At 37.8% G+C, this 15,121-nt stretch overlaps 1 protein-coding gene across 1 annotated transcript; it reads right to left on the bottom strand.

Annotated features, from left to right (window-relative positions):
- Positions 1–4,180: 4,180 nt before the first annotated feature.
- LOC131949687 (extracellular serine/threonine protein kinase FAM20C) lies at positions 4,181–10,780 on the bottom strand. The gene is made up of 10 exons (XM_059311545.1): positions 10,758–10,780; positions 9,414–9,535; positions 8,746–8,824; positions 8,327–8,419; positions 7,224–7,336; positions 5,810–5,988; positions 5,442–5,556; positions 5,149–5,230; positions 4,524–4,589; positions 4,181–4,238 (listed from the first exon to the last, which is right to left on the bottom strand). Exons 1-10 carry the CDS (start codon positions 10,778–10,780, stop codon positions 4,181–4,183), a joined length of 930 nt encoding a protein of 309 aa, XP_059167528.1.
- Between the last annotated feature and the right edge of the window lie 4,341 nt (positions 10,781–15,121).

Below are 15,121 nucleotides of genomic sequence, written 5' to 3'. Positions count from 1 at the left end.
CGTACAATCAAGGTTTGCAAACAGCATACAATGGGCCAAAGGGTGGGCAAACTCGCGCACCAACAATAACAGATGGAAGAAATGTATTGCCGACATTGTTTACATTTCAATAACTCGAAACCTAAAAACTAGGATTTGTTGACGCAAACTGTTACACCGTGTTGATATTTAAACGGCACCTCACACAGAAGTGGGCACAGAAGTGCCGAACTTAGTAAATTAAATGACATTGTTCATCATCTTTAAATACTGAATTTTCCATTACAGTCTTTCTATTTTATTTTATAATGCAATTAGCATACGTCGATCCATTTAAAAAAAAACAAGCCAGAAAAAGAGATCAAGCCACCAAAGATATACCATTAACAACAATTGAATATGATTATTGTAAGTGACGTAGCATGAGGAATAACTGCGAAATTAAATGTTCAAGGTACGTAACCGAAGAAAACATATTTCTCATTCAGTTACAAAGTTACTCCTCACGTTTACGGGTGAAAGCAGCCTGTTGCCAACCTGAACATTAAGAGATGTGTGTGTGACTTCTTACAATTATGAAATGCACTAATGTACGTTATCTTCAAACGTATTCGCTTAAGATTATTTGGCGTGCAGTGGTCATTATGAATTAGTCATTACGTCATCTTGGAGCAATTCTCAGGAATCTTTCTTTTATTTTATCTTGGTGCAATTCTCAGTGGCGCCGACTCTTTCTTTTATTTTTCTTCGTTTTTAATTTTAATATATGATATTTCCTCCAAAATAATTAAGTATTGCGTGCCAAATTGTTATGCGCCATATAGGCGTTTATCAGTGGCGTGCAGAGGGGGTGCGGAGGGGGCCCAGGCCCCGGGCAGCCACATCAAAGGGGCATCCAAAGGGGGTAAAAAAAAATGTATTTTTTTTTTATTTTTAATTTTTTTTTTTTTTTTTTTTTTTTTTTTTTTTTAGGAAAGCTAAATGTCTACTAAGGTTTGTCTACCTAGGAAGAATTATCAAATTATCACAATTTGCCGAATACACCGAAATGTGTATATACAATCAACACATGGCACTGATATAGTCATCGTACTGTCCGTGTCGTACAACCTTCAGGGAGAAAGGGGCATCGGTGAAGGGTAGTGGTGTAGTAGTCATTGATATTCCCCGAAGAAATGTATGCAGTCTTTGAATTAATAGAGTATCTGATACTTGTGTAGGTAGGGGCATCTTTTAGAGAACACGCCCATAATCATTTTATACACTTGTGGTCATCCATAGAGTATTAAAGCCCATGATTATAATTTACACACTGTAGGGGCATCTTTTAGAGAACACGCCCATAATCATTTTATACACTTGTGGTCATCCATAGAGTATTAAAGCCCATGATTATAATTTACACACGGTAGGGGCATCTTTTAGAGAACACGCCCATAATCATTTGATACACTTGTGGTCATCCATAGAGTATTAAAGCACATGATTATAATTTACACACTGTAGGGGCATCTTTTAGAGAACACGCCCATAATCAATTTATACACTTGTGGTCATCCATTGAGTATTAAAGCCCATGATTATAATTTACACACTGTAGGGGCATCTTTTAGAGAACACGCCCATAATCATTTTATACTTTGTGGTCATCCATAGAGTATTAAAGCCCATGATTATAATTTACACACTGTAGGGGCATCTTTAATGTAATTTGCTTATATTCATCATAATACTTTTGAAGGGCATCCAAACAGTAATTATGCCCGCATTCATTTTATATATCGTCAGGGCAACTTTAAAGTAATTTACTTGTATTCACGTTTGTATTTATATAATTACAGCAATTATGCCCATATTCGTTTATATATTATCGGATATTTATTATGCTTATATTCATTATTGAATGTCTGAAGGGCATCCCTACAGTAATTATGCCCTTTTCGCTTCATATTTTATCGGGCATCTTTATTATGTTTCTATTCATTGCATAATGTTTGTAGGGCATCCTTATTCATTTTGATGGACGTAACGGCATTCGTAGACTGATTAAGCGCACATCCTCTTGGTTTTTTCTTATTCTAATGATATTCTTTATTCATGGCCATTTGGATTTTTGTGTACGGTTAAATACAAACTTTCAAGTCCGTACTGTTTTGATACACTGGGCCGGGCCGAGTTAACTTCATTCTAAAGTTGTCCTTAAGTCTCACACTTCTTAATTACCGGCATTCGCGGCCGCCCGGTCGTACTGTCCAAAAACACATAAATAAGGTGTAGCTGGCTGTCACTTGTTTCCCCCCCCCCCCCCCCTCACTTTAGGCACAAACCTTCTATTGTAAGACCGGTAATGTAATACCTAGACGCTCTATTGGCACGGCCAGAGATCCAGTAATGTAGTACTCGAATCTGGAGACTTTTTTTTGGGATGTTCCATCCCATAGCCATATATTTAAATGCACAGTCTGCGTGATCTTTCACCTCCCCCCCCCCCAACTTTCACCCACCCCAAAGCCAAAGCATCTACTGTCACCCACCCCTAAACCCAACACTACTGAGCGTTCTTATTACATTTGAGAGACATTTCTCTTGGATTCTATAGCCGAAAACGGTGTTTTTCCCACAATTCGAACTAATTATATAAAGTGTCCAAATCTGTCAATGGTTTCCTATTTGTTTTAATTTTAACCACTGATGCTTGTTGATATTGTAATTTGTCTAAAATTGTGTGCTTACTAACACTGTCTCTTTATATAACATACCTAAACGCATGACTTTTATTCTAACCACTGGCCATTGAACGAACAATTTAAACCGCTTTATTGCATTAGAGCGATTTTCGAATAATTTATTTTATTTTTGCTTGTGATTAAAAGGGCATTTGCAGATGAAGTAAGCCCGTATTATTTTTAGATAACTTGTAGGGGCACCCAAGAGAATTTATTCGGTTTTGATGCATATGAATATACTAAAGAATAAGAATGTCCGTATTGTTTCTGAGACACTGTAAGGACACCCTCAAGAATAAGCATCAACAGATTTTTAATATACATTGTAGTGATATCATTTCAAACAATTGTGCCCATTTTATTTTTTATCAATTGTAGGGCATACTAAAAGTTGTGTTAAAGTATTTTAATGCAAAGTAAAGTTATCTGTAAAGTAAATGGGCGCTTAAATAGAACTGATGTTATAAATAGTAGAGCCACCTGTAAAGTGAGTCCACGTTGATTTAATGAATTGTGGGAGTTATAACGACCCTGGTAGCCGTTACTGGATTTTTCCCACACAGGGTTTGCATATGAATACTTGGGGCCTAGAGCCGACCATTAAGTGCGGGCCCCAAGTGTAGCGATACTAAAATTCTATCAAACATCGACAATGCGCACAAGCAGAAATCGCTGTGCTCTATGACTAGAATCGATATTTTCTCAATGTATCGAGTTAAGACGAGACGCTTTATTCCTACGTATCCGACTACTTCGACGTACGAGACAAGACTAGCATTTTTTAGGTCCGTAACTAGTACAGGCATCCAAAAAAAATACACCTACATTGGTCAGAATACAATAGGGTATCCCAAATTTACATACCAGGTACAAGGGGGTGGAGGGGGAGGGGGAAGGGCTCACTCAATCAACCCATCGCCAGCCACCAAACAATCACCCGGCGACCGTGGTTCTCTTCCCTGCACACGAGGTGTGCCACCAATGTGTTTCTATAAAATACAGCATTATTCAAGTTCGAGATGGGGAGGGGGGGGGGTAACTTACTAGGCCTAACATCAACCGTGGCCTCAGTCGTAGCAATAAACAATGGCGAACTTTGACCTTTTAGTTTTTTTCCAATTTAATTCAACGGTGACCGCAGCCCGACCCCGGTAGGGTAATGGAAACTGTAAATTCTTTTGTTGGGCTTGGCATATAGCCCCTCCCCCCCCCCAACATCCGGCATGTCCCCATACTGTTTTCTCCCTCCCCGAATGAGTCAGTCATTCTTTTGGATATATATGCATGGAGTCTTCTCAAGAGTTCAGCTAAGTCAATTTTTAAAAATGATTTTCTATTCGTATTCTGATTAATAACATAATGTGTGTTATAATTTATCGTCAATAGTAGGGCTACTAACGCTTTAAACACCGTAATTTATATATATATATATATATATATATATATATATATATATATATATATATATATTCAATTTATGGGGGGCATCTTCCTTTGGTTTCGCCCCGGGCAGCAACATAGCTCTGCACGCCACTGGCGTTTATTCAGATTTTAGTCAGCTTTTCTTTTTAGATTTGCTTCCATTGCCCAAGAACAAACTACAAGGCAGAAGTTGTTTGATGTTGGAGTTTTCTCTCCTAGATGGGTTGCTTTCCCCAACTATACAGCATCACATACCCAAAATGTTCGAACTACTGATTTATGGCATTTTATTTAAATATATTTTTTTCTATTCATATTGTTTCCCTTTTTTTGTCTAAAACATCAATGCATTTATATATATATTTATGTATTTGCTCAAAATAGCACTTTGATAACCGAATTTTACAACACTGACGAACAGGAGCCAGTATAGACAGGTCATCTACTCGAGGCTTGCCAAACCTGTTGATAAAGTGATACAATTATTTTTAAGCTAAAAGTGTTTCATTTTCATTCCATATTATTATTACAGAGTTGTGTTTTCATTATTTTTAGGAAGTTTTGCCAAAGATACAGTCAGCCGATCCATTAAAAAAGTGGGTCGCCTTTTGTGGTTGTACTCTAATACAGCTTGTAAGTAGGTCACCAACTTCTCGTACTTGCCAGCTAGTATTTTTCAAACCATTTGGGAATATTTTATAAAATCGGCGAAAACAAGTTATTTCCAATACTGTTAAGTTTTTAAAATAGTAAACAATGATGGTAGACTACAAGATGTAGTCTAGCTTAAAGCAAAATATCGCCTAAGTTAAATTTTGTTTTTATTTATTCGAATCAGTAACAAGTTGTTCTAAACGTAGTTACAAAATTGATATATAGGCAAGGCCTACCTGTATTTAATTTATAATAGCTGCGGTTGTTTTTTGGGTTTTTTTTGTTTGGCACTCTTGGACAAGAAACAAATAGCCGCTATATTTTTGTTATAAATGGGAATCACTAAAATTAGTGACCTATAACTTACCCTCGACCGTGGTCGTAGAGTACGACAAAGGTGTCGAGACCAAACTGCCGGAAGATCTCGTAGTGGTGCCTGTCTGGATTACCTGCAGTGGACACACACAGGTGACTTGTAGGACTAGCAGGTAGCAAAAGTTAAACTGACGCAATACAATCCTGACTCAACAAACAACAAACTGACACAATATAATCCTGACTCAATGAACATAAAGTCCCAAACTAGCTGACTCAACAAAAACTCAAAACTAACTGGCTCACTCGATAATAAAAAAAAAACTAAAACTAAACAGCACTGACCAATCAAAAAGTCAAAGACAGCCATGTCCATCAAGTCCAGCAAAGTACGGCCGCGGAATCTTGATCTACTCATCACTCGCGTTCTACAGAAGTCATCGTCTTTTTCCCACTCTGCCTGTAAAATTTGGGACATTACAGTATGTATTTAGTGCTACATCACTTAAAATCATGTGAATATAACATCACTTGATGCAATGAGTGCTACATCGCTTAGTGAATATAACATCACTTGATGTATTTAGTTCTACATCACTTAGCACCAGTGGATATAACATCACTTGATGTAATGAGTGCCACACCACTTAACATATAACATCACTTTATGTACGAGCCACCATTAAACCTACACCCTATCCACTGTAACTCACTTTTAACCTGGGATCGTAAGACCTGGCCCAGGGATTTCTGATGACGGTTCCCAAAAATGTGGCGCTCCTGTTGGGCAGCATGGCAGTGGCGGCGCCCTGGATCAGGTCTGGCGTGCCGCACAGCCCGTGCTCGTACGTGCACTCAACCAAACAAGTGCCGAGGACACATGTGTTGCCAGCTGGTCTCAAATAGAAAGTAGAGAAATGGCCCGCAAATCTTTCATAGTAATTTTCTTGTTTGTCAAGCTGTTCAATTGTGAATGGCTTTAAACCAAGTGGCTAAACCTGAAAGAGTTTATTGAGGCGTTGCTTTTGGAGCCTAAATCTGTTACTTTTCCATATGTGTTTTTTTTTCTCTTCTATGTGTAGTTCCCTTTTCAAACCTGACGGTCTATAGGGCAAGTGAAGTAGAGTTCACTTGTTTCTGTGACCTCGGCATATGAAGAGATAGTGTGGTCAGCACTATGCCCAGCCGCCATTACTTTCCCTAACGTGAGTTAGGTACCCATCAGAGCTCGGTTCTACTGACTTGAACCCTGATTCGAACTCCAGACTTACAGGTTAGCAGTCCAGCTCTCTACCGCTAGACCACTCCGTCCCCATCTAGTGTAATAGTCTGTATTAGTGAGTGTCGTTGTGTGTGTTTATCTAGTGTCTGGTGTTTGTTTATGGCTGCAGTTCCACCTAACATGACCAACTCACCTAGTGAGGTGTCTCTGTGTCTGTGTATCTGTGTGTTTGTGTGTCTGTCGACGTGTAGTACCACCTTATATAACCAACTCACCTGGTGAGGTGTCTGTGTGTTTGTGTATGTATGTTTGTGTGTCTGTATGTTTATGTGTCTGTAGACGTATAGTACCACCTTACATGACCAACTCACCTGGTGAGGTGTTTGTGTGTATGTGTGTTTGTGTGTCTGTAGACGTATAGTACCACCTTACATGACCAACTCACCTGGTGAGGTGTCTGTGTGTTTGTGTGTATGTGTGTTTGTGTGTCTGTAGACGTGTAGTACCACCATACATGACCAACTCACCTGGTGAGATGTCTGTGTGTTTGTGTGTCTGTAGACGTGTAGTACCACCTTACATGACCAACACACCTGGTGAGGTGTATGTGTGTCTGTATGTCTGTGTGTCTGTAGATGTGTAGTACCACCTAACATGACCAACTCACCTGGTGAGGTGTCTGTGTGTATGTGTGTCTGTGTGTTTGTGTGTCTGTAGACGTGTAGTACCACCTAACATGACCAACTCACCTGGTGAGGTGTCTGTGTGTCTGTGTGTCTGTATGTTTGTGTGTCTGTAGACGTGTAGTACCACCTTACATGATCAACTCACCTGGTGAGGTGTATGTGTGTCTGTATGTTTGTGTGTCTGTAGACGTGTAGTACCGCTTTACATGACCAACTCACCTGGTGAGGTGTACGCAGAAGACCTGAGCTCACTGTCACCCACCTGGACCACGTCACGTGTGATGTTCAAAACTCTTCCAACGGTTGGCGGCGCACGGTAAAACGCCAGCACCCTGAGGGGTAACACCAGACACGTATTGATATCATTGTGTTATCCTTGTGTAATCCTTGTGTTATCCTTGTGTTATCGTTATATTATCATTTTGTATCATTAAGTATCATTCAGTCGTCACTGTGTTAATATTATGTTATCGCTATTTTCGAAGGCTGCACCTATATCAAAACACAGTTATATAATACACCCCTTCGCAATCATCATACGTCGCCCTAAGAGAAAGAACCCTATAATGGCTAATCACCTCAGTTTTCCCTTAATACTGCCCCACCCCTATATCTATCTTAGGTAAGGGAAATAATCAATAATTATTTTTTTAAAAATACACTACTTTTTATTCTGCTAGTTAAGAAGATGTTGACAAAACAATTGCTATTTACTACTAATTAAGTTCATTATTACATTATTTGATTTGACGAAAATATGTTTAATACAAAAAGTCTACTACAGTGCTATGTCACGCTTTCTCAACTTCCTCTCCTGTCGTCACACATCGTCACACTGGCCTCCCTTCCCCAAAGCAATGTGGTGCCATTTATAAAGAACGAAATCTATCGTATCCTCTAGAAATAACATAGCCTCACTATTTGCTTTGATCACCGCACTTGAGGTCGACCTTGGCCGCGCTAATCCTTGAGTTCAATGTGTCATATTTGCACATTGGATTAAACAACACACAGTATTTGAATGATTATAACATGGCGTGTAAACAAACTTCGATTCTAACCTGTGTCAATAGGATAACAAGATCTTGGTGTGGTTTAACATAAGCAATAAATTTTACAGTGTCAATAGTATAACATGGTCGATAAAGCATACAGAATAAGATGATGCTGTGTTTGTTCTTGTTCTTACAAACTTCTGCACATGACTTATCAGTGCGATATGCAGATGGAGCTAAATAAAGTTTCCCACAAAGTGGTCAGCGTTAGGGTACGTCTAATCCCACAAAGAGGTCAGTGTTAGGGTACATTGACCAGTAACTTACCTGTCCAGATGAAAAGCGGCAATCTCAGCCATAGGTCTCTCCCGGTCACTGAAGTAGAAATGGTCGGGTAAAGTCTCCTGGTATTTTGTGGTCCTGAAAGTTGAAAACTTTTGGTACAAAATTAAAACCGTTTGGTAAAATTGGTCGTGTTAGGTCTCTTGCTACTTTGCGGTCCCTGGAGTTAAAAACATTAGAATAACAAGTAACTCGAGCTGATTTAGTTTTATTGATTTCATGTGTTTCATGGTATAATAATTACAGCCACTGTGTCACTTAGCTTTTGTAAGCAAAACACTGCGTAATCTTAAGTAAGCACGTTAATCTTTATGGTAAAACTTACATGATGATCTTTATGGTAAAATTTACTTGAAAATCTTGATGGTAAAATTTGCTTTGTTAACCTTGGCGATAAAACTTACTTGACAGGCTTAAACATGGCCCTACCGCCGTCATCAAACGTGAGCGTTAAAAGTAGATGTGAGCTCAGTTTGTTGCACGCTGGTGATGGTCAAATATTGGATGAGTTAGGGTTAGTGGTTGAATTCAGTACAAGAATGTTGGTTGTTGGCTAAGTTAGGGTTGGTGGTTGAAGTCTGACAAGAATGGGTGGTTGAAGTCTGTACATGTTGTAAGTGTTATATTGAATATACTAGTAGACTTAGCGTGGACGGCGTAGTCAAATGGTAACTTCTAACCCAAAAGTCTCGAGTTCGGACCCCGGGCTCGAGTCTGTAGGACGTCCCTGAGTCTACCCAGCCCTAAAGGGTACCTAACTTAAGTTAGGGAAACTAAGGCGGCTCGGTACACTACTAACCACACTATCTCCCTGTATGTCGAGGTCATTGAAACATATCAACTTTATCTGTCCTATTTATATTAGGCACAAACAGGAAAAAAGGATGATGAACAACGTCAACAAAACTTGGAGCCAAAGTTCTAAAGTTGACTGATGAACATTCTAACATTTTGCCAATTTTGGTCATGTGAAATGTATGAAACTGTAATGTTGGCTCAGTGGACAAGAAAACTACGGACAGGCAACTCGTGTCGTGCTTGCAGACAGGGGTTATCTGCCCTGGTGACCTACCTGTATGAACAATGGGCCTGGTGTTGAGGTCACGCAGTAGGTCAGCCACGATGTCGTCCTCCTCTGGGTCATACAGGTAGTGCTGCCTTATTCCACGCTGGAATCGTTCCCAGGACGCCGAGCTAATGGGGTTGTTGGAGGCAAGAGTCTTACGTTAGCGTACAATATATATACAGTCTATTTTAAAACTGCATTATACATACTTAAAACATACGCTAAATATATATAAAGCATACATTTTACCAACCCCCAAACCTGCAGTGAACATAAAATAAACCTACAAAAATAAACAGAGAGTGATCTCCCCTAAACTTTCTCAAATCTATATATATAATTCTCTTCTGGGAGACGCTAGAAAACAAGCTGCAAGCGCGCCTTGCAGTACCCTCTCTTCCTCTCTATCGTTACCAACCCCCCCCCCCCCCCTATCACATGGTCTGGTGAGCTGTGGTTCACGCTAAATGCTTACAAACCGTAGAGACGGGTTTAGTGACGGCTATTAGGGGGAGATAATTTAGTTTGAAATGATTTTAAACTTAGGGGAGGTAACTAAGAGGAGGCTGCTTTCACGAGGGGGTGGGGCAGGGGTTGGGGGAAAGGAGGGTTTTGGTGTTTTAAAGCAAATATTTTCAGTGGCAGAATTCGTACTGTCGAATTCACAAATTATGAATTACTGAAATGTTGAAAAAACAACTAAATAGCGGCGTATGATACGCCGCGGGTCGGCTCGTATTATATACTAGCCATCGGTACCCGTTTCACGTGCATTATAGGCCTATATATTTTAAAAATGTTGTACTTGTTTGAGAAAAATAATTTATAAAATAGTTATTGGTCAAAACGCAATGTGCATTACTACACGCTGAACGATATTAGTCACAAAGCAAAGAAATACCTAATTAGCTAAAAATCCGACACATTTAACATAACACAGGCAAACACTGATTAAGTGACTTAAATGATTCCGTTAAAAAACTCGGCTATTTCACGGTATTCTTCTTGTTTTTAAAGTGATTTATTTTTATTATTTTTTTATGAATAGATCTATAGATTTAAATGAAATAGCTCATTTCTTCATCGGTAACCATATCATATTAAACGCACTTGCTGATTAAGAGACTTAAAAGATTTCTTTAAAAACCCGGTTGTTCAATGGTAGTTATGTTGTTTTTGTCTTTTAAAAACACATGGGTCTGACCACACTATCCCTTCATATGCTAAAAAGACAGAGACATGTGAACTCTACTTCACCTGCCCCGTGTCCCGCCTAGTCCTGATAGGCAACTTTATTATCAACATATAAAAAAAAAATTAAGATTAACTTGGTAAAGAAACTTAACTTACGCGAATAGCCCTATTAAGTACATTTTATCCCAAGTTGACCAATTCTATAGCTTAACAAAGATTTCTATAAAATAGTTAAGGCCTGAAATAGTTAATTATAGAAATTTATTATGGGAATAGAATCTAGAGTAGATCCAGATCTTAGCGTCTACATCTAGTTTTTCCGTAGATCTAGTTTAGATCTAGAACCGAGATCTAGATCTAGATCTATATCTAGAATCCAAATAGATAAAGTAAAAACTTTTAAAAGTTTAGGCCGAGAAAATCGTATTGTATACATTTCATAGCGTACCTAGCTCTAAATCATATTTGAATGAAATAGTTCATTTCTTTATTTTATTCTAAACTCGGAAGATGACGTCATTTGTTTCGTTCTCGTTTTTTGTAAATTCTTATGCGTTTTTTGAGAAATCGGTTAATAGCGTACATTACTACTTCCGGTCATCGGAAATAACTCAAAATTTGAAAGAAGACAGAGAATTATTATATGTGAAATTTCGTTTCAGATTCACTTGTAATAAGCAAACATGTGTGTACTCTGGATAAATATTGCTTTTTTTAAATAAAGGCAGTAAAAAAATATATCGTTACAGTCACTGAAATCTTTCAAATATACCAATCCCTATATCTACTCCGAAATAGAATAATTGTTATGTTGGTAAGGGGAACACAAACTCACCCATTTGTCTTCACAAACGCGCTGAAGTTACCTCCCGTTCTCCTGAACCGTTTTATCCTTCTAATGAACTCAGTGTACGACTCCGCGTCATCCAAGTACAGCACATTGTTTCTCGCTGTGTAACGATCTCGGAAACTTTGGGAGAGTTCTTCCCCCTGATCCAGGCTGTATCTAGACTTACTGCCCCTTCCAGGAACGATAACTCTTGGAAGCTAATTAAAAATAGATTCTTTCTAAATGCCTTAATAGAGTAATAAAGTGCAAACGGTTTTTAATTTAGAACAGTGTTTACAAAATGAAAATTGGATCACGTACAGAAGTGAAACTAATATATCACACTGAAAAGTGAAACAAACAAAAATATCACAGAGAAAAGTTAAACTAACAAATATATCAAGTGAAAAGTGAAATCAACATATATATATCACACTGAAAAGTGAAGCCAATCTATATTTGCCTCTAGTGAGTACCTTGATGCTCGTGAGCCCCCAGTTCCAGTGTGTCTCCAGAGAAAGCAGATGTGTCTGTAAACACAACCACAACACAACACCAACAAGGAAAGAAAATTTGATTTTTGCCTTAGTACAGCGAAAAAACCACAACATTTTTTATCACCAATGCAACGGTTATTTTAATATTTAACTATGATGTGATTTAACAACACCAATTTTTTGTATCACTAAAAAATATGTGAACAAAGAGAATCTTGTGAACAACATCAGCCATGCTAGAAAGTTGAGCGACTCAATCGATGGTGGCAATCTGTGACTGAAACTCCTTGACTTGGGAGGTGTAAAGAGTATTAAATAACACGTGTAAGTGGGAGTGCAACATTGGCACATACAGCAAACCGTCCTGCATACATTATCTCAATACAGACAAGTCACGGGAATGTAAGTTCTATTCTGTATGTGCGGGCGGACGGACAGCGTGTGGACAGCGGATTATAAAGAAATGATAGACTTCATCGCCATATATATATATATATATATATATATATATATATATATATATATATATATATATATATACAGGGGCGGAACTACAGTGCCGCCAGACCCCGCAATGCGGGGGGGGGGCATGACATTCAGGGGCCCAACAGCCGACCATAAATACATTTTTTATAGTTAAAAAAAAATAATTTTCTTGCATTTTTGACTTGATGGTTGTTTTTTAAAAAGAATACCGTAGCTGCGGTTGGATTATCTTTATTCTATAGACACCACCCCGCGCTCTTGTATATTCTTTTTCCCTTTGTTTTTAAACCACTGTGAAAGCCGAGTCCTCTTTCATAGATAAGCAAACGTTCAAACCACTTCCATGACTTATTTCCCTTTTCTAAAGAGTCAAATAGGGGTGCTCATAAGCTTCTTTTAATAGATTTGTACTAAACAAATTAAATAGCAATTACTTCTCTTACTTGTTATTTTTTTATAAAGTAGGGCCTACTTACTAAAGAATGACATTGCCTATAAAGGAAATGTATTTAAAATGAATAATATAAATACGAAAAACGTAAAAATAAACATAACACGAGACACCATTACTTATACAAAGCTTTCATGTTTTATATTCTTTTGACCGTGTAGAAGTTAACCGGTCTTATAGCACAGATTTATAAAAACAATTTCAAATCACACTAATGCACTTACACACATGACATGTAGTTGTAAATTGTTTTAATTGTATGTATGAATATAAAAATATATACCTACATACACACACACACACACACATATATATATATATATATATATATATATATATAGGGGGGCTAAACAAATTTGCGGGGTGGCCCTTTATTTCTAGTTCCGCCACTGTATATATATATATATATATATATATATATATATATATATATATATATATATATATATATATATATATATATATATGAGCGGGTGAATGTATTATTCGTATTATATTACTTGGGTGAATGTGTGCGTGAATGGTCAACAGGACAGTGGCTACGGGGTTTCCCTTCCGGCCGAGCGGCTGTTTAAGGCCGACTGACTGCTTGGGTCTTTCTTTAATTTGACCTGAGCCGAGAATGTAGGTCGTGTCTGGGGGTTTTGTTTTTCTTTACCTTATTTTATTTGTATGTGTGAGATATGAAAGCGGCTATTGATGTGTTTCTCGTTTCCTTTCATTTTCGACTAAAACGAGATGGTAGACGTTGGCAGGTCTGGTGTGTTCTTTTGGTGATTTAAAATGTACGAGCTTACCCGCGACGTAGAATACGCCGCTATTTAGTTGTTTTATTTCCTATTTTTCATATTTTGTGAATTAGACACTACCAATGCAGCGACTGAAAATATTTTGGTTTAAAACATTATCAGTAGCTAGTGAAGGACGATTATCCTCACCCTCACTTTTCACTCCTCTCCCCCCTCCCCCGTGAAAGCTGCCATCAGTGACGACATATTACGGTCGACAATGAAAAGATCAAGCAGAACGTGTTATTACCTCCACTTAGTTTCCAATTGTTTAAAAACGAATTTATCTGCCCCTAATAGCCGTCACTAATTCGACCCGATAGAAAACTTCTCACCAGACTGGTGGGGGTGGTAGCGATATGGTCTGTTGAGCTTACGTCTTGGTGGTTTCTCGCATGGTCCCCATGAAGAGAATTATATGGTTTAGTTGAATGTTTAAGTGAGTTTCCTAATCTGTTGTGAACCTGTGTATATTTTGTTGTATTTACTTGATTATTTTTATGCTGTATTGTTATAGTGGGTTCCCCACGATGACTAAGTTTGGCTTAGTCACTACATGGATTAGTTGGGCTTGTCTAAGGTAGTAATTAGTATATTTTAGTTTGCCTCGAGTTTGAGATTGCTTTAAAATTAATTTGTGTGATGTTTCTTACAACATCATGTTGGGTATCACTTACTTTGTGTCTGCCTTTATTGGGGTTTTAGCGGGTGTTACTTTATGTTTATTAATGTGGATGTTGTGTAGGTAGACCAATGGCTTCGGGCTGCTCCTTGTGTATGTTAAGCTGGTTCTACCATGATTTTATTACACGTTATTTTTAATTTGCTAGTATACTATTTTATTGATCCGTGTGTCTTATTTAACCCTGTTGTGTACAGTGGCTTTCTTGGTAAGACTGTGGTTAGTTCTGTCTTAAGAATTGATTTTAGTATTTTACTCAAGGCTTTAGTTAGTTATCTTTAGTAGTAGTAAGTAGTATTTAAAACATGTGTATATATTTATGTATATATTTTCTATGTGTTATATTCATGTATTTTTTTCTTTTCTCTCCCCCCCCCCCCCCCTTTCCAGTGAGGTTGTAACTTGGCTGGGTGTTTGTATGTTTATTTTGTATGTTTTTGATGTTTCGTATGTTTTGTTTCGTATGTTTTGTTTTGTTTGTTTTGTTTTGTTTGTTTAGTGTTTGCTTCGATGTTTTGTTTGTTTGACATGTGCGTTTGGTGCGGATGTTACTAAGCTTTTCAATTGCCGTAGGGGATGAGGAAGGTTGTCTGTCGTTCAGAAACTTAGAGCATCCGAGGCTTCGAAGGTTTAAAATATTCAACTGGAAGTTGGGTGTTTTGTTTTGTTCGGTTATGTTTAGTCTGTAATGTTTTGTTTTGTCTCTATTTATCCCATTTAGTATTTTTTAACTAACTTTTTTTTACATTTGATTCCATTCTTTTTACTTAATAAATTTTATAAACTG

Source organism: Physella acuta, unplaced genomic scaffold (genome assembly GCF_028476545.2).
Source record: "Physella acuta isolate Inbredline_101_S28 unplaced genomic scaffold, ASM2847654v3 ptg000709l, whole genome shotgun sequence".
Lineage (NCBI taxonomy): Eukaryota > Metazoa > Mollusca > Gastropoda > Physidae > Physella > Physella acuta.
This window is presented reverse-complemented; position numbering and strand designations above follow the sequence as displayed.